This window comes from Takifugu flavidus, chromosome 22 (assembly GCF_003711565.1).
Source record: "Takifugu flavidus isolate HTHZ2018 chromosome 22, ASM371156v2, whole genome shotgun sequence".
NCBI lineage: Eukaryota > Metazoa > Chordata > Actinopteri > Tetraodontiformes > Tetraodontidae > Takifugu > Takifugu flavidus.
The window spans coordinates 1,580,864-1,601,311 of NC_079541.1; the positions used below are offsets into that span (position 1 = coordinate 1,580,864).

Consider the following 20,448-nt stretch of genomic DNA (forward strand, 5'->3'; position numbering starts at 1 on the left):
ATTCTATTTCTATACTTTGTAGATACAGTTATATTCCTCCATGTGTAGGCTGCTACTACAATTCAATTTCCCTAGGGGGATGAATAAAGTAAACCTTGAATCTTGAATTCAACAAACAACACAAAATTAACAATTATCAAATTATGAAAAGGTTCCCTGAATTCTTTAACACCCCCTTTATTGTTGATTGATAAATCAAATAAATTAATGCGATTTTTTGTTGTTTGCGCTGAAATAAACGTATAACATTTTAACGTGTAACATTTAAAGTGGTGTCCTTACGCGACCCAACACTGCCACCCAGTGGCCGCGCTCCGGTACTGCGGGTGAACAAAACCAGGCACGGCTCAATACGTTAAATTCATTTACTTAAATTAAAAAAGTACATCACATTATCCTTCACAATAGACGTCTTAAAAACTGCAGTCAAGTTTTTTTTTTCTCCTCACTGTACATTTCAATAAACTGTGTACAAATTCTGACATAAAAAGGAGGGAAAAAGAAATTAGTTTCACAGATGATGAAATTACTCTGCAATTTCCTGGCTTCCATTTGCGTCTGAGCAGGACCGTCTCAGTCCGGAAAATATAACTGCAGTTCCATTTATTTCATCAGTTTAAATGAGTTCCAGTCATGACAGCTGACGGCAGCCTGTTGCGCAAGAGTCAAGACCAGCTTTGTGCTCGGTGACGGCGTCGGGACATAAAGCCACGTTCTCGTCTGCGGCGGCAGGCTGAAGGTCTCCTGACACCTTCGACCAGATTTCTGTATCAATCAGGGCAAATTTGGGCTGGTTTTAGGCACAAAACAATTCATTTTCGGAGGATAAATATTCCCAAACTGGACGTGAATACTGAGGATTTCCTGTCTGAATCTGAGCATTAAATCCTCCGTCCACACCGGTGGCTCTTCTCCTTCTACACTAAAGTGGTGACGCTGAACCACGTCCCAGCTCATGATTCAGGCTTCCCGTTAGAAAGCCTCATAAATCCAGAATTTCCGACTATCTGAGATCCACCGGGAGACGAAGCGACCGCCGTTTACGCTCAGTTTCGATGGTTGTCGTTAATATGCTGTGCTTGGACCAGCCGGATGTGACCTGCGCTGGCTAACTGTCGGCTAACACTGACCTCGGCTGAAACGGAGCTTTTTACGACCAAACACGGCGACACAGACGTCTAACAGCGAGTGCGTCGTCACAGTAACCGACGGATGCAGACCGGTTTTTAAAAAAAAAGGCAATTTTGAAAAAAACAAAAACAAAAAGTCACTACATATTTAAAGCGATCGCACGTCCAAATCCCGACAGCTATAACGCAACAGCCCCAAAAAAACAGGGATTACAGCAGCCGTGGAACGTCACACGTTCTCATTTATTAATCTAAAAAAAAAAAAAAAGACAGACTGTTAATCTTGCAAGTGGTTCCATGATATTCGCGTCTTTACTTCACTGGCTGAAGGGCTTAAAAAAAGAAAAGGAAAAAGAGCCACTTGATGAAATTTACGAGCTTCTCTCGAGCCCAAACACAAACGAGTGAACCAGTCGTGGTCAGGTGGGAGAGGACCAGCTCTCCTCACCGGCTGCTGATAGAAAACACTGATTCTCGCTCGTCTTAGAAGCCGCAGCTACGTCACGACCGCGCACGACCGCGCACGCCCGTGTCCGAGAGACGGGAGGCCTCATCAACGATACTGCGGGAACCTCGTCCAGTCCGCTGGCGTCCACGGAGGCCCCGCCGTCCCCGTCCAGCTGTGGAAGCATCCTGGGACGTGGTCTAGAGCTCGGTGGTGGCCGGTGGTTTGGTGGTGGTCACGATCTTCATGTACTGTGTGAAGATGGCCTCGAAGGCTTCGTCTCTGTGAATCATGGCACCAAACACCAACGGCTGAAAGACCAAACGGGTGTGTGTCACCGAAACATCTAGAAAGAGCCATCGTCTTCAAAACGTCCCAGATCTTTAGCGTCTTCCTCATTTGGAGGGTGAAACCCACCTTTTGTGTGGAAGGAGTTGCTATGGAGATACCCATCCCACTTCCTGGAAGGACTGACAGCACTTTGTACTGGAAATTTCAGAATTGCGTAAGTGGCCTGTGGATATTTACTTCATGTCCACTCCCGGAGGGATGTTTGGAGCTTTACCTTCTGGATGTCAGTGATGTCCATCAGCTTGATCACTTTATTCTTTTTGGAGCTGCTGGATTTGGAACTGGAGCTCTCGAAGCACAGGTAACTAACGGAGAGAAGGGAATAAACGTCAGCTGAAAGAGCCAAAAGATAAACTGGAAGAAAAAAAGAAATTAAATCTCAGAACGAAGCGACTGACTGACACGAGGGAGAAAACTGGGATGGAATGACAGTAAATATTGGGCTAAAGAGTCCTCAGGAGTCTTTGTCTCCCTTCTGCAGGCGCAGATTTAAAGATCAGACCTGTCCTCCTGAGAGACAAGTCCTACTTACTTCTCTGTGACGTAGAGAACTCCGTTCCTGATGTAGTCTGTGGGCATCTTCCTGTCCCTGTTGATGAGGCAACACCTCCAGCCATTCTCACACACTGAACACACACAGCAAAGAAATTATAGACACACTCATACAAGTTTTATAAAATCTGTTACATAAAAGTCGCTTCAGTTTTTTTAAATTCTGTTTTACCATGAGCTGCAGTACCCGCACTCACCCGCCAGTGGGCGCTCTGACTCCTGCAGGTTGAAGATTTCATGGAAGGCTCCCTTTTTGGTGCTGTGAGAGCGACCCGCCTCTTCTTCTCTGCTCACCCCACATGGGACAGTGGAGAGGCTGCTCCTGGAGACCACCGGCTGAACCTGGAGAGGGAGACGGAGCAGGGGGGGAACAGGAGAAGGATGAAGGGTGTGACGATCTGTCTCAGCTCTGAGGAAGTGCAAAGTGTTGCAGCTCAGCTCCTGACATGCATTTAAAGGCAACAAATCCTTAGTTTGTGGCCGATTAAAAATTAAAAATTCACTTGTACAAAGTTTTAGCTGAATTAATTAGGGCACATAAGTGATTCTTAAAAGCAATTGTTCACTTAATCCAGAAGAGGGCGGGTTTATTGAGCTGACGCTACGTTACTGTGTTCTACAGGGGCTCTAACTACTCAGCAAACACGCTGCTACTTCTCAAACAGCAACTATGTTAATGGATCCAAAATGTCACCTAAAGTCTCCGTGTAGCAGATTTCGTGGGATAAAACGGGCGACATCGTCGTGACATTTTGATCCATTCTGTCCACAAACACTGAAGGTCAGCTTGAAGGTGTCTCACACAATCTAACGCACACACACGCGCACACAAGCACACGCGCTTCGAGGCGAGCTAGCGTCGTGCCCAGGTGCATCATGGGAATCAAAGGGAGACACATCAGAGCCCCTACCTTCTCAATGCCTGAGGGCTGAGAGAGAAACAACAGAGCACAGCTGTCACACAGCAGAGGCACTCGTGCACTCACATGTTCAAACGGGTGTGTGAACGACGCACGGTGCTGTGGCCAATCGCTGACGGATGAGACTGACAGAAGCCCCGTCGCTTCTCTTTGAAACCAGCTCGTTAAAACTCAGCGTTAGCTTTAGATCACCGCCCCCTCGCTTCACGATCCTGAACGTCTCGAACATCATTCGGACAGAAAGTCCAACCCAAACCAGCGAAGAACACCCATAACTCAGCTTGTTATCGTCTAATCGGGGCCACTTGTGGCTCAAACTTTACCCCCTCCGCTGCTTCTGTTACATACATGCTCAAATTTGTCCTCCACGGACTCCTTTGGAGATTAAGCGGGCCACGTGTAGGCCGTAGAACTCCATTATGTCAGAGATAATCCTGCATTTCAAACATATTTTTACGTTACACCCTCAGTTTAATGCTCCCCGTGTGTTCCTGCCCTCTTACCCGTCGCGAGACGGTGGCGTTGATCCTCTCTTTGAGCTGCGGGTCTGTGGGGAGGCTGTTCCACACGATGTGAGGGGTGTCGTACTTGTCTCGCAGCTTCGGGCAGCTCTTAAACAGGAAGTCTATGATAAAGAATTTGATGCCGCCGTACAGACCTGGAGCGCAGGTGAAAAGGAACAGTCAGCTAGTGCCCAGCAAATCCAACAACAACTCCAAAAAAAAGCCTCTATCGTAGACAAACAAGTTTCCTTCTGAACCTTCTTGCAAGTGAACACAAAAATGAGCCTAACAGAAGGAAAATACAATCATGTGAATTTCTGCACAAAACATCCATAATACTCTGCCCTAAGTTTGTCATGTTTTAAGCATCTTACGCAGGCTCGCGAGTGAGACGCATTATTGGAAAATAGGTGTAACTGAAACCAGCTGACCAGTAAGCTGAGAGCCGGCAGCCGCCGCTCGCAAACACACGAAAAGTTACACAATCCACGTTTAAAAGGGCCTCGCATGAGGCAAAAGAAGGTTTGTGTGAGCGTGTCTCACCTATCATGAAGCCCATGAGTTTGTAGGGCAGGACGCAGGAGGTGATGAAAGCCACCCACAAGCAGATGTAAAGTTTCCTGGTGCTCTCAGGTTGCACCCACATAAACAGGCTGATGAAGGCAAAGCAAACAAGTGGTCAAAGGTTACTCCAGTGCAATTACGCAATGTTCCGTCCTCACTTCTTTATTTTCTCCAACACGTCTGCCATCTTGCCGAAGAGGTTCTGTAAGGAGAGGAAGCGGGAGATGAGCCGGTGATGCTTCCGAGTGTGTGAGCGCTGGTGCCGGAGCCGCGTCCTACCTGGGCTTTCTGTGCAACGTCCAGAACGAGCTGGAACTTCTCAGAGACTGTCAGATCTTCCTTTGGAGGCTCCTGAGTGAGACAAGGAGAGAAGTTAGAGGTTCGCCGGGCTTCCTCCTGACACAGAGACGGGAAGGGGACCGTACCATGGGTTCAGAGACCTCAGGCACGATGCTCCACTGGATCCTCCAACCTCTGCAACACAGGAAGAGGAAGAGAACGAGGTGTTTTAACAGAGGTTTGGCCGGTTCGGCCGTGCAAAGGCGGCGGCTCATGTAGGCTTTTAGAAAGAATAGAGAAGGCGCGCAACCATAGCAACCATTAGGGCGGACCTTACATCATCATAAAAGTTTTGAGAAGACAACACAGGATTTTTTATCTCACGGGTAAAATTGCCATGACAACAGCAACATGACCACGACGGTTGCTAAAGCTGCAGAGGGTTTTTACCTGGCAATGAGGTAATTTAAAGACAAGCGCAGAATGGCCAGGAAGAGTAACATGGGGACCGCCCAGCCGTGCCAGGCGGCGTACATGTAGATCTGCAGGCAGGAGAGACAACATTTACACACGATTCCTCATATTTCGTGGCCCAGAGCGACGAACCGGCACCGTCTCCACGCACAGTCGCAGCATCACAGCGCTTTCATACATCACATCCACGGGAAAAACTGGGAAAATGAGGTGCACACTCACAATGAAGGCAATGGCTGATGTGTAGACAGAGTGCCAGTTAGATAAGGCGGAGAGGTTCCTCAAGAAGTTGGTGACGGGTCGGGCTCCTCGCTCTGACAAACAAGGGACGCATGTTAGAACTGCTGCATTGTGTGTGTGACTGAGCTGGAAGGAGGATAAACCAGAGTCACGTTCAGGCCGTGACTGGTCCTTCCATCACTACACCTGTACACCTGTTCTGAATACTTACTGAGCCGCCGCATGTTTTCTGTTAACCTAGAACGAAGCAACAAAGAGTAAAGGTCAGAGTCGCATTCAGCCGAGCTGCATCATATGCTGGAGGAGAGGAGGGCGGTTCGGCCTTCAGCTGTCTGACATGACTCACTCGTCTTTACAAACGGGGAAAAAAGGGAATTTTGGAGAGGAGAAAAGCGCCTCCGTCTTCCGCTGGCGGCTCTGAAGCTGCGTAACACAGCCGGCAGCGCACGTTAACGTTGGTTTTCAAGAACAACTCTCACCCACCTTTTAGCACTTAGCGGTTCCTCTGCCTCCACTGTGCTTTCCTCCGGTTGAAAGCGGAAGTCTTCAATATAAACCCCAAATCGCTCATGCAGCCACTTCTGCAGCCGCGAGCTCCAGACTTCCTTCTGCTGCTTATCTGCTGAAAGATGCAGAAACATCACCTTTGCTTAGCCTTGATAAGGACAAGCCATTCTTTTTTAAACAGGAACAACAAATGCGGCCAAATTAGAACCGGGGGTTCGGAAGGGGGTGACGCCATAGTGCTGAAGTGAGCAGCGGGCGTCTGCTAACCACATGATTGTCATGCTGGGCTGAGAGCGTGAATGTCAAACCCACTTCTTTCCACTGCTGGACCCAGCAGCACCAGAAGAGTCCAGCAGATAGATGTCTGTCCTACATAAAGTGGTCCACATGTATTGCATAACCCACTTTCTTAAATTAGCCCCTGGCTCCCCCTTGGACCTCTCTCTAAAACCAACACTGTCTGCACACACGGGCACTGGAGGTCACTGGAGGTCAGACTGATATTCAATGACACCGACTTCAGTCTCAAAATAGACGAATGCAGTCGATGTCCAAAACTTTTGTGCCTCTTCGGTACCGGTGGAACCCAAGCCCTGTAGGACTTTAGTCATGAGATGTGATTAATGAAACTGTGTCTCTGCATGTCGGACACTTTTTTTATGGCAAAGAGGAGGTTCTGGATCCAGCAGATAAATGGACCCACACCTTCATGCACCAAATGTCCTGGAGCTACAACCTCCCCTCCCCTCCAAACACACTTGATTTACTCCCACACCCAAAACACGTCAAGGTCTTCCTTCCCCTCATTTCCTGCCAGCCCCATCCTGGGTGACCCAGCCTTTTTGGCCACCCTTCCTCCGTCTCAACTGGCCTCTTACCAGTTCCGTTGTTGGAGGGCGACTGTTGTTTCCGAGGAGGCTGTGGTGGAGAGTCCTCCAGCCTGAAGGGAAGAGACGCAACGACTGTTTAACGGCAATTTTTACAGTTTCAACCCACACCCCCCCCCCCCCCACACACACACACGTCAGGGAACCTTCTTAACATCATTCAGCAGCACTTGGCTTTTAAAACATTTTCTTACAGGAGCTATGAAGGTAAACACTTGTATCGAGCTGCACAGGATCCGCTGATAAGATCAACTGAAGCAAACTCCCACAGCGTGGTTCATTAGTTCAACTCTTCCAAGGGTTTGCATTCTTCACGCCGTGTTTACGCGCCTGTAATCATTTGGAGAGCACCAGTGGAATTTCCCATTGGCAGACAGAGAAGCATCATCTGATCTGATCTCACACACACACAAACACACACACACGAAGGGTGCATCATCTAGAGGTAAACCCTTTTTTTTTTATTGACACGGGCCTAGTTGCGGTGCCACAGGGAGAACTTGCTGAAACAGAAGGTGTGTGACTCTTCTGTCGTTGCTCTTTCAGTCACACACACACACTCTCCACCTTGTGACCTACCAGCCTGTCAAGCAGGACCTTGTTATAGCAACATCTGGTGTGGTGCTGATGTGCAGATACAGACATTAAGTGTTGTGTCGTTTCCTCTGGGTCAGTATTCTGCATAACTACACTGCAGTCATGATGATAAAAATCTAAGACTGTGAAATCGCATCTCGGAATGACTATTTTTCTACGAACGTCACCATGAACAGTCATGATCATCAAGGTTATCGTCATCTGCTCTGTCAGCAGGAACTTCCTGGCACTCTGAGGATGCTCTTTAGTCCTAAATGATCCTCTTCAGTGAGCTGATCTACAAACCAGCGGTGCTCGATTCACTTCAGAGGGCGTCACCGAGCGGTTCGGGTAATATTCACTTGACTTCCAGGCTGAGACCTCGGCGTGCACGCTCTCTCACCTGGACTTGACCACCTCGTTCATCTTCTGCTCCAGCTCCAGTCTCTTGCTCCGTTCTCTGTCCAGTTCCTGTCGCAGAGAGTCCACGTTGGTCTCTTCTCGCAGCTTCCTCAGCTCTTCCTCTAAACGACCACACAAACACAGACCGGCACCGTGAACCTTTGCAGGCAGACATCACAGCACACACGGCGTTTGTCTCATGTTGGTTTGCTACTAAACTGGAGGGAGATTGAGGAGCGCTCGATTTCAGACCGCCTTTGACATCTTCCCCGCATCACAGGAGGAAGAGTTGCATATAGAGCTGCGAGTTTCTTACATCACTCCTCCTCTCACCAATTTGCAATAATGAAACATTCATCGCAGCAGCTAACAAATCAGCAACAGCTTTTTGGTCCTGCTAATGCAGACAGACAGTCATGCATTTACTGCGAACTGCAGTGCAAGTATAATTCTATCCTCTTTATTCATCAGTGTAACACGACTCTTCCCACGCCCCCAGCTCCACTGGCTTATTCCGTCTGCCTGGGTCTAGATGCCTGCTACAGTAAGACTGTATCATTTATGTATGAGGACAGGACAGAGGGAGCCAGTGTGTGCAAGACCAGAGAGAGAAAGGCTAACCAAAGGTTGCTATGGGCTAAGCAGCTTAACACTGGCTAGGTTATCCTGTGCCAGGAAATACAAGGCCAACTATAAACCTATTACACAAATGGATATCAGTAGCAGTGATGCACCCTGGGTGGTGCAGACTGTAAGGGACATCTGGCGCTTTAATGAATGTATGAAGGACACCGATGGCGTGCCAGTGGCACTCTAGTAACAACAAAGTTGGAGTGATAACACAGTAGACACAGCAATATGTTTATTCCTTAAATATCAGGTATAATAGAGCCCTAAACCGAACACAAGATCCACCCTTCTCACATCGCGCTATCATTAATTAGCGCTCACTTCCTGCACACATTCAATTTCCTGCCCTGGTAATGTATCCGTCTCTCTACTAGAGCAGTTTCCTTCCTTCCACCTAACGTTTCCTCCTCAACACCAGGAATAGAGATTCCTCAGGTTCATCAGGGTTCTTTAATACTTTGGGGACATATTATGTGTGTAGGACAAAGAACAATGAGCATAGTTGTTCCTCCTCTCCATCAAAACACCACATTAATAATTGTGTCAGCACGCCCATTAGTATCTAAAATTGGAATGCTCTTCACTGGTGTTTCTATAATTAATTCTCCATTCTGTGTTACTATATCACAAGGCAGCTTTGGCCATTACGTAACCTCGTAACTACACTATTTATCAGCGTCAGAGATGGGATTAAGCACTGCAGAGCCAGGAGGTGTCATTTACAAGAACTGCTCATCTCTCCCATGTTAATCTGAGAAAAATATATTTAAAAATCTGCTAATAAATGTTGAAAAGCAACCCACAATCTGTGAATAAGGACATGATTGAGCCGAGGGAAGCTAATGTGGTGCACTTGCTCTGTTGAGGTGCAGCAGTAGATTCTATTACATTGAAATATTTAAGGGTGGATGAATCCAAACACTGAGTGGTCACAGTCTGATATTTAAGCCCCAGTCTTGTGTGAAACATTCCCATAATTCTGATTAAAACTAATGACAACAACCTATCAGACCAAGTTTGACAAATGGCAACATAGAATCTCTTTTGTCAACGTATTTATCAGCTCTTGGACTCAAATAACTGGAGGAAAAGCTGCAGATGTGTGATCACAGAAGAGAATTGCGCCACATAAATCAAGCGTCGGGCATAAAAATGCAAATTCAATTGAAATTATGTCCTGAAGCGGCTCTCAATATAAATATATTATTTAACTACATAATCGATCTACCCAAAATACAAGTTTACATCTACCAACAGCAAAATCAGAAAATGATCAAGTCATTTTTCACATAACCAACTTCCAACTGGCCGAAAGCAGAAATCTCCCTTTTCTATTTCGTAGATTGTGCAAAAAAAAATGTTTTGGGAAGTGAGGATTTGCGAGTGTGTGACAAGCACGAGCAGTCTGCAACCGTCACATGCAGAATGTGATATTAGCCAACAGCAGGGAAAACACGCAGCATTAAGGGCTCTTTAAAGTGCCTCTTTACATGACAGGCACCATAAAATAGTCCTTCATCTCACGTTAGGTTTGGTCGCCTGGAAGTCGTGGTAGAAGCTGCTGATGCGTCCGACGTTCAGCAGGTAATGACGTCAAACTAACAGGTCCACTGTAACGTTAAACTTACTGAGGTTGAGGTTACTCTTGTGGCTTTTGATCTTATCCACAGCTCCACTGTAAAGCAGCTCAAAGCTGTCAATGGTGTATTCCTCCATCTTGAGAAAACCCATCCGCCTCCTCAGCCGTTCGGACCCTGGTGCAAAGGTGCTGGACGGCAGAGCGGCCGCCTTGGTTCCTTCTTGAATCTGAGCCAGGGCTGCAGGTTCTCCAGCTCTGCTGGAGCTTCTTGAAGTTCTCCAGCTTGTTAAACCAGATCAATCTGACCCATGTTCACTGAAGACCAAGCAGATCTCAGGGACTGGATCCCCTCCACTAATCACAAGCAACAAAAGGAACTGTTCTGCCGGGCCACTACACCGAGAGTGATGGTCAGTGATCGGCATTGGTTCCCTAGTCCACTTTGTGAAAAGGAGGGCAGGGGAAGTGGGGAGAGGTGGGGCTTTCCTGGGTGACCAGCGGGCTGAGAGGGCTGGGAATCTGATTTCTGAGCACATTAACAGTGGCACATTATTAGTGTTCATGTTGTGGATTGAATTTCTAGTTGTGTTTAGGTGCCGTGCGCGTGGGACCATCGGTACGGGTGTAGCAGGTGTTGACGTTGGGGCACTGAAGCCCCCACACGCGGCTGCGTGCGTCAGTACTGTACACGCGAGTGGGCAAATCGCTCTCTGTGTAAGCAGGCCGTGTTTTTAAAACCTCAAAGAGAAGCACTGTGAGGTTTTTTCTATCCGGGTCAGAGACAATGGCTCCTTTCATTGGAACAAGGTGGGGGCATGGGAGTTCAAAGAAGGCAAGAAAGAGAGGGAGGGAGGGAGGGAGGGAGAGACGGACTTTACAGCATCATACTGGCCTCACATTGTTTCACTTCTAAACAGAAATGGAACAACTATAGATGGAAAAGTTCCAGTTCAAAACGCTGAAAGTGCAGAAGTTTAAATGAAGCCTAATGCTAAAAAGCGAGCGGTGCTATTTAATTGAGCTAAAGCTTCAGTTTATTGTCCACCGGGCTTCCTTCTTTTCCAGATATTTCAGAGCGATTTCATTCACTGTTCATGCTTGTCCTCCTCTCTCTGCGCATCGATTTCATTTGCCAGTTAAACTCGGGATTCTCCTCTCCTGCTCTCGTCGCCGACTTCCTGACAGGGAACCTGTGGAGACAATTCCGACTATATTCACCCTCTCCCGCCTCGGATGGCCGCGATTCTGCATTTGAAAATTCCGTGTTTGGAAAGAGTCATGTAATAAACATCCAAAGAAAATAACAGGTTGCATAATCCAGTGATGAGTCAGCGGGAAAGAGAACATCTGTGCAGAAAGCTGGAATCACAACACAGATATCTGGTTAAGAGCAGTTTCTTACTCGCAACAGCGACTGTTTATTCGGGGAACAATGAGAGTTGAAAGGCTAGCTGTCACATTTGTGAGCTGCTCCAACGCAGACACACAGCAACACGTTGTCAACGTGCCCCTGAAGCTAATCTCAGCAACCACATGACAGCCTGTTGCTCTGCTGCTAATCAGTAAAAGCGGCACGGACTTTTATTTAAAGAAACCCATTGGTGGTCATTTCTGCCTCACACACCATCGAGCTGGTGCTAAAAAAAGGCTTTTCCTCACGGTGCAGCCGTCCGTGGAAAATGAGTCTTAATCACCGTTCGTGAACAGAAAACTTAATCACTTCCTCGATCATTTCCAATCATGTAATGACTCGGTGAGGCAGTCCAGCAGTCCTCATATGACCAGTTCCACTAAAAAACTGATGCATTATAACTGAATATTAGACGTGGACTTCACAGCACTCGTGGTGAAATGTGCTGTGAGGACAGTTCATGACATAACTACGTTTCTGTGGCTTTATGCCTGCCTGCATGTTTGTGTATCTCTGTCTAATGTGAAGCGGGAGAGCAGCTAGAACAGCGTATCGATCCGTCCCTGTGCTGCACAGATCCAGGCCCGTTTTCCTGCAGTGACCTTCGATGTGTGACCTCAAAAGAGGAGACGCTCTCTCTCTCTAGCGTGGGTCACTCATACGCTGCGGGATTCGTAGTGGTAAATCCAATAAAGGCAATTAAATCCGGGCATGTCTATTACACTATTACACAGTGCAATGAGACAATCTGTACGTAGTCTGCTGAATAAGGCTGTGAATTATAAACAGAACAAGATATTGGTTTAGTTTCCTGTAGATCAGAGGCCAACTTGGGTCTTTGCAATACAAAAACACTCATCAAAAACACACCTTAATAAAAAGAGCAAAAAAGGGAAAAGGATGGCAAAAATGACTAAAAGCCAGTGGGAACTAAGAGAAGCCAAAGAACAAAAGCAATAGAAGCTTAGCACATTAGGCCTTGTGGTGATTACATGAGTTGAGATCTTGTGGTACCATTTTAGCCCCAGTTGGACGACCAGTTCACCCAGAGGTCTTCATCAGTTTAACATGTACATCCCACAGCTGTACAGTTACAACCATTATAGTCAGACAATGAATAGCTTATTCTTTTTCCACCAGTGTTACGTAGGACAGAGGGAATAAAGAGGCACAAAACCCGTCACACTGAAATAATTACTTCAGACCCACGCACACACACACAAACAGTTGTGCCAAGTCATGAGGAAATATTGACTCTCTCTTAATTAATGAGAATGTTCACTGACAAGTGGTTGATTTAAAAAAAAAAAAACCACTGAATCTGCCCACAGCCTCCCCATGCAAACACTCCGGACTAAACCAGGGCCTGTGAGAAGGGAGGAAGAAAAACCCCAATCACCCTCACTACTATGGTGTAAGCCATCCACTCTAGGACCTCGTAGCCAGAAACATGGTTACAAATTAACCAATAAAGAGTTCTCAGAATAGCACTGGTCAATCACACCAGATGCACGGGGAAGAGGCCTGCCCCAGCACATACACGCCCGCACCAGCTGGAATGGAAACTCACACCTCCTGTGAAAGCCGGAGACAATACACTTAAGCAGCGTGTTTGTTTTGGGCTACAGCGTGGGCCCCGGCTTTATTTTAGGCAGCGCGGAGACAGACGTCAGCGGGAGCGTGAAAGAGAGCAGAAACACGCCCACACTCTGCTCACTCCAAGTGTGAAAGAGATCCAAGGAGCTTTAGAAGCTCGCTCTGAAGGAACACTGACGAGCCGTTCAATGAATAAGCACAAAATCAAAGCAGGCAGCTAAGATCTTTGAAGTATTTTCCAACATTATTGACATCTCATCAATCGAGGCCGTGTCAGTATAATAAATAAAGCAGACCACCGTGCACTCGCCTCTATCCACGGTCCTGAAATATTTAGGGTGTTTTTGGTTGTTATGTTCATGGTTTTGCACCTTTTTAAACCACTTGGAGGCTTTTATTGTGAAGGAGTCGCCAGCCACTGAATGCATTTCTGCTACCTTAAAGAGGATTAAAAAACAAGCTTATAGTCACTCATATATAGCTCATATATATTAGTTGAATAATGCTACCAACATTGAGAAACATATGCCTTTGAATACACAAGTTCCTTGGAGTTAATCAGGCTTGTCCTTTCAAAACATGTTGTGTACATATATTATGCATTTTCCAGAAAGGCTGTTACACAACACATAAACCCCAAACATCTTGCAACAACAAACTTATTGTCCCCCGTGACTAATCTCTTTATCTTTAAGTAACTATAGCCGAGCATGTAATGCAACCACTTACACGTAACTGACAATAAAGAGTCCACATAAAATAAAGCGTGAACACAATTAAGAAGGAAAAGAAAGTTGTAATAAGAGAATTCACAGCAGAGGGCCGGAGCAGACAGTCTGAGACTCCATAAGGTGGTAATGGAGTGTCATGCACCAGTGTTCTGAGTCCAATTACTCCAGAAAACAGAACTAGAGGTGGACAAAACTGAGAAAAGTGCATAACGGAGCAGGAGGAGGTTCCGAGAGTTCACACGGAGAAGATCTAGAACCAGCTTCCTCACGGTTGATGGTGAGGCATATTTTATTAAAGTGCATCTACACTCAGGTGTTTTACTTCAGCAGGTTCTGCCAAGCAGACACTTGGATACGAGAAGTGATGAGATGTAGAGACAGAAAAAATGAAGGTAGCTCCAAGAATGGAGAGCCAATCTACTGTACAGCGCACGACAACCACATGACAAAGAATCCCGACTCTGCAGCTCCAGCAGAGGCAGAGAGAAAGGAAACAGCCCGAGGTACTCTTTTCCACACTCACAGGCTCCCACCCTCTTGGACAGTGGGGGGGGGACTTCACAGTCTGTTGCACACTATTAATACCCCGCGCAGTATAGGACAGCCAGCATCCCAGTAAAGGATACTGGTGTGACAAGTGTGAGTAGAGTGGGAGGAGTCTGAGGCTGGTCACAGATGGAACCAGAAGTAAAGGTCACAGCAGCAACCACAACATCATCACAGTAGCACAACTCTTAATAAATAAACGGCAATAAACAAGGCACTTTAACCTTTTAAAGGGATGGGATTAATGGGGATTTATTGCATACTCACGTAGGAAATGCTTCTCCAGTAAGGCTATTTCCAAGTGACCTTTAACCTCGTTGAGTCTGTCTGACTCCGACCTCTGAAAGTCCTGGTTGTTAGCAGCCATGGTGGGAGACCCCGAACCCGCCTGCACACACACACACACACACAACTTACTGACACAGATGTAGACGCAGAACAAAGGTCACGGGATGAAAAGTAATTAGGATTAAATTCAGAAAAAACGTGTATTAGATAAGCACGGAATCCTTTAGAGCCGATGCAAACATTAGCGTGACTCACACCAACGTCCCCGTCTCCTGAATAGGTCCAGCAGGAGTGAGACGGGGAGTGAGACGGGGAGGAGGGGGGGGGGGGGGGGAGAGAATCCCTGTCTTCTGACTGGAGCCTCAGTGATGAGTCACAGCACTGACAACAGGGTTTTCACCGTGACACGCTTATCTAGCAACATCGCCATATATAAACGTAGACGGAAGGAAATGATTAAGAGGTGACGACTGCAGGAGAAAGGAGGGATGAAAGGAGACGAGTGACGGCTGTGTGAGAGGAAGGCTGCATCCAGGGTCCTTTAAAAAAAAAAAAAACGAGTCATGCTGCAGCAGCTTCGACAGAGAATGAGAGAGAGAGAGAGAGAGAGAGGAGCATGGTTTGTGTAGACACGTCTCGGGCTCTGCAGGAAGGAGAATGACAGAGAAAAAAAACTGTCACTGACCTGAAAAAATGTGCTTTGGGAGACGGCCCAAAGCTTTAGAGGACGGGCTGGTGGGGAGACACTTGAAACTCAGAGGGTGTTCCTGACTATAAGGACGCTTCAAAGAATTAAAGAGAGGCGGGAGGATAAAGAAGGGAAGGCAGACGGGAGATGAAAGGAGCGGACGTTGGGAGTGAGGAGAGGTTCTGCTGCATTGGAAGGGTCCAGATTCTAATTGTCCCTGCTTGGACTGAAGAATCATCCAAATTGCTGTTGGTTTGGCTTAAAGATGGCGGATAATGGAAGTGCACCTTATGTAATATCCCCACCTCCTGATTATCAGAGTGTGTCAAGCCTCGACGACCAGCATAATTATCAGATGATTAATTACTATGCACCCCTACTCCACCCCCTCCTCTCTGATGTGACGCTCTTACGCAACAGCGTGGGGTCAACCGCCGTGTATTGCAGAGGACCACATGCTACGTCGACTCATCCTGAATTCTAGCTGCATCCGGCGCAACAGAAACACTGCCAAGACTAAAAAAAAACCACATTCAAGAAGCGTCTGAGCTCAGAGGAGAGACGGAGCCTTTTACAATTCCTCCTTAATGGGTCGCTGCTCCACGTCGCCGCCCTCTCTCCCGATCGCTCATCCAACGATTGGAGCAACAGGCTGAACTGCAGCCAGAGTTTATGGACAGGCAGCGAGGCTGTAACCTGGGGCTCCTTTGGGATAAACGGTGTCAAAGATGCTCTTTCAAAAGGGCAACACAGCAGAAACTAAACATATACACAGACCCCCCCACCCCCACCCTCAGAACATCTGGTTCTTCCTAATTCCATCAGAAGCATCAAAGATCCCCATCTTTTATTATGGATGATGAGGTGGGAAACCACGGCAAACACGGCGAGGGAGGCTCTGATGTAGCAGGAGAGGCTGAAACATGTCTTCCTTTAATACAGGGGGTGATGAAGGTGTGAAAATAACACCCAAATCAATGATCTCATCGACCAAAATAATGATTCCGTGTCAGGAAATAGAGCGCATATTTCACATGCATGGTGTATGTGGCTGCACATGCATGTGTGTGTGTCCCAGCAGGGATAAAAGCCAGCCTGGATCTATTTTAGGGCTCAGCAGCGTGACTCATCAGTGCCATGATGTGGGAGAAGCCTCCCCAATGAGCTCGTGCAGCCAAACACTGGCGCACGCACAGACTCACAACACCAGCTCGCTCCCGCGCTGGTGCGCCTATGGGGGCAGAACGCGTACAAGCAATTACGGGCCCTCGCAGGACACGTTACGGGGGTAGATCGCCAAATTAAGAGGATCAAAAAGGCTTTTTTTCCCCCGCCTTTGCACAATAAGACTTTCACCTAAACACTGAGGATCCAGAAGAGGGATGTTTCTCATCCAGGCATGGATCCACCAGCATTACACCTCGCTGCGAGGCCATCACACGTAATGACACGTTTACACATATTTCACTGGACGCAATAGGAACACGCGGACATCTGGAAATCATCTCTTCATCACCGTCCTCTCCTCCAGAGATCCGATCATCCGAGGCACCATTCCGGTCCTCTAACCTCCTTTATCACTTCCTCTCCTTTAATCCATTTTTCTTTCCAACGTTCCCCCATCTCTCTATCTCGCCACTGATTCCACTTCCCCTCTTTATTGCCAGCTCAATCTAATTTTCTCCTCTATCATATAAATGTTTCTGTCCTGTCCTCGTCTTCCATTAACGAGGCGTTCTCCTTGGAATACAAGCAAATTAGAGAGATCGGTCTTGACTCCAGATCAGAGTCATTTTCTGGGTATTGTGTTTTGATAATTAAATAAAAACGCAGGACTACGCTCACAGGGTCTCGCAGGAGGTCCTCTGTGTCTCGCACAGTCCGAGGTTTCGGCTGCACGTCGTCGCTACATTCGTTGTCGGAGGCGGGCGGCGACTCCGCCAGATCCGGGAAGTCGTCTCGCGTCCTGGGGCCTCGGAAGCGGATCTTGTCCAGGCGCTTTAGCATGGTCAACACCGCGCACCTGGGCTTTACCTTAACATGGTGGACGGCAACCCTGTGGAGACAGAGAGCACAGGACTTTATGGGACAACAGGACTTGGATGCAAGACTCCAGGACACAAACTAAAACTGCAGGGAAGTTTATTTGTCCTTTAACCGCCCCAAAGCCGAGCCCACTTATTGGTTTCGTTTGCACAGCGGCAGTCCTGGAGTGGTTATGAAACGCTAGAATAGTTGCTGACATTGTTTGAATATTGACAGAACCAAAACAACTCTTAAACTACGGAGTTCCCCTTTATTTAAAGTGATAGCAGGATTAACGCCCCCATTGGGGCTTCGAATGGAAGCCAATACAGGCAGACAGAGGGTCATTAACGCGTTGAAAATCCACACCAATAAGGTGCTAAAAGCGTGAGAATACTCCGAGTGGCAGCTGACTGACCACCACTGCTTGTGTCCACACACCTGCTTCGGGGGACGTCTGTTCTCACAATGGCCCCCTGATTGTGTATCAGGCCTGTTGGCGCCGCAGCTCCGCCAGGTTGCACCGATTCAACCCGTCGATGGACGGACGACCAACAAAACCACGCAAATGTTGGATTTTTAGCAGCTGAGCGGTTGTGTGTCCGCTGGTCGTTGGCCTGACTGTTAGCTTCTGCTAACGACCCCCCCCGGCAGGAGGTTACGCTGGATCGCAGCAGCCTTTGCCATAAACCACCGTCCCTCCTGTTTAAAGCTCACTCATCAAAAATAGGAACCACCTGCAGCAGCAAAAACTGGCCCTAAAACTCCATTCAAGGGTTATTAACATTGAAACTGCAGGAAAATCAATGAGGATCTTGGAATATTCGTAGGGTCAGAAAATAAACAACTCACGTAACAGGCGATTATTGCATTTAAAAAGCAAGACGCTGATCTTTCCTGCACATTATTAAAGGCTCTAACAAACGACGGGCAACATACACTCAGCTGGGCAGCAACACTACTATAGTTCCAGGTCAGGTGCTCTTTACTGTCCAACGCCCGTGGCCATGTCCACACCGAAGGGTCGTGGTCCAGTAGCTCTTCCTATAATTACCCTGAATACAACTGATGCCCCTCAACCATGCATGAACGGGAACTGGGAGCAGTGGAAAAACTGCATCGCGTTGATTAGAACACGGTCTGCAGGAGCTCCAGCAGGACGGTCCAACGACAGTGGACGACGGACAGTCGGGACCCTGAGCGCTACAGAAAGGTCCAACATCGTTCAGATACAACAGAATCGTCTTCAATTCCACCCACGAGGATAAATCATGAAGGCTAGGTTTCCATGCAAAGACATGTTAAAGGTCACCCCCCCACACACACACACACACACACACACGATCATAAAAAAAAAGAAGATAAACAGGAAGCTTTTAGAGAAACGAACTAAAGAGTTTTTCTTTCCTTTTTGAAAATGAAATCAGTGATAAAAACAAACCGGCTGCTACAAAAAGGCTTTTCTGCCGAATTTCAAGTTCATCAATTCACTTTTGTGACTTTGATCAACAGCTTTAAATCCGAAGCGTCCCTTTGCAGGCAAATAAAGATAAAGGCTTCTGTGCGGACAACTTCTCTCAGGCTGCCACCTGTTGACGTCTCCGTCTTCCACTGTCTTCACCAGGAAGGACACGTGTCCTGGGTGATTTGGACCTTGGGGTTTCAGCTCTTTCTGCCCTCGCTGCAGCTTCCATCCGACTCTGCTCGGGTTATTGGACCGAGCAGTTGCATAAACTGAGACTCAATAGTGGCCCAACAACAGGTCAATCTGTCCCTTCCTTCAGTGATGGTGGCTGAGAGCAAAGTGAAAGCAAATTATCAGTCGCTGTGGGACGGGAGGACAAGGTGGTATCCACGATAAACGAGCATTTATTAACCTCAGGAGATGTCCGCATGGCTGGGGTTTGGGGTTTTAAAGTTTTAGGATACGTTACTGTCAATACCGTTCAAACACGTTTCAAACCCACGTGTTTCCTGTTGCATGCAGTTGTCAGAAAGCGAAATATTAAGAGTTGATGAAGACAGTAAAACAAGACTAAACTGATGCTAAAAAAGCGAACTTTGCGCCCAATTCCAACCGATGAAACGCTGAAAAGGGCTCTGATCGCTCATGCAAGCGTGACTCGGGTTGCAGAAAGACTGACTTGCAGCTGACAACAGGCCCATCTCAGCCGCATTTCTGACACTTATTTTTATCTGTAACAGAAGCAGATCCCACATTTAAACCCAGATTTGTCTCTCGCCACAATCAGGCCAATACCTTTAATTTACTCTGGCGACAGATAGTCGCAAATCGGATTAAAAAAAAGGGGGGGAAATGCGCTTCTTACCCAGCACGTAAATCGTAGCAAAGTTTCATGAACCCCGAGATTGCCTTTGGTCCTCTTATCCGTCAGTACACCTGCTGCTCCGGGCGCCAGTCACGGTGAAGCCCGCTCAATCGGTGCATCCATCCCGGCCACATCCGCTCGTTTGCAGACACAGACTGAATATAGTCTCTTTCCTCCGGTTAAGAAGGCAACGCTGTCTGACGCTGGGGGGGTGGCGGTGGAAAAACCTCCGTTGCGGACCTCCGGTTGAGGTGAGCTGCCTCCTCGGCCCAGACTTTGTCGGTACCAGCTCGGTCGTCTTCGTCGCTTGTTGATTAGAACCAGAGCCAGAACCGGAGCTGCTTTCTTAAAGGGGCCGTCAACTCCGAAGGATGGTGCGGACATGTGACGTAGTGGAAACGCCCCCTCTCTAGCGCCCCCCTGTGGTCACCCCCCTCATTAGCTACTTTCAAGGTAAACAATGGCTTTACATTAGCTGTCGTAAACCAATTAAAATATTAGTATGAAAATATTTTACATCCTCTAATCGTGTCGCAGTCGGTTCAACAATCACCTGTATTGTATCATGAACTATATTTCTGACATGCTACACAGCCGTAGTATTTTCATTGTTAAGAAAATATATTATGACCACATTTAAATGAATTCCGCAGTCTATCAGAACTACAATTTTAGTGCGCAGTTTTGCTGTACGATCAGGAAATTCTTGTTATGGTGCAGTACAAATATGAATAGGACCAAGGACGAGGGATAAAGGCCTAGTTGGATAACAGTGAGAAGAGATGTGCCTTTCT

The 20,448-nt window shown here is 47.3% G+C and overlaps 1 protein-coding gene across 4 annotated transcripts; it reads right to left on the minus strand.

Moving 5' to 3' along the window:
* Positions 1 to 1,223: 1,223 nt before the first annotated feature.
* Positions 1,224 to 20,020, minus strand: gramd4a (GRAM domain containing 4a). 4 transcript variants are annotated; one of them, XM_057022023.1, is made up of 19 exons: positions 19,655 to 20,020; positions 17,145 to 17,355; positions 14,591 to 14,711; positions 7,832 to 7,952; positions 6,844 to 6,905; positions 5,942 to 6,077; positions 5,670 to 5,695; positions 5,441 to 5,532; positions 5,195 to 5,286; positions 4,891 to 4,939; positions 4,745 to 4,816; positions 4,624 to 4,667; positions 4,445 to 4,554; positions 3,902 to 4,056; positions 2,676 to 2,820; positions 2,459 to 2,552; positions 2,141 to 2,231; positions 1,993 to 2,061; positions 1,224 to 1,886 (listed from the first exon to the last, which is right to left on the minus strand). In XM_057022023.1, the coding sequence occupies exons 1-19, from the start codon at positions 19,681 to 19,683 to the stop codon at positions 1,776 to 1,778; spliced, it is 1,830 nt and encodes a 609-aa protein (XP_056878003.1). In that variant the 5' UTR covers positions 19,684 to 20,020; the 3' UTR covers positions 1,224 to 1,775. The 4 variants fall into 4 exon arrangements, with proteins under 4 accessions (XP_056878003.1, XP_056878002.1, XP_056878005.1 ...); XM_057022022.1 differs by having other exon boundaries at positions 5,942 to 6,080; positions 19,655 to 20,019; XM_057022025.1 differs by lacking the exons at positions 14,591 to 14,711; positions 17,145 to 17,355; positions 19,655 to 20,020 and adding an exon at positions 10,089 to 10,471.
* Positions 20,021 to 20,448: the final 428 nt, after the last annotated feature.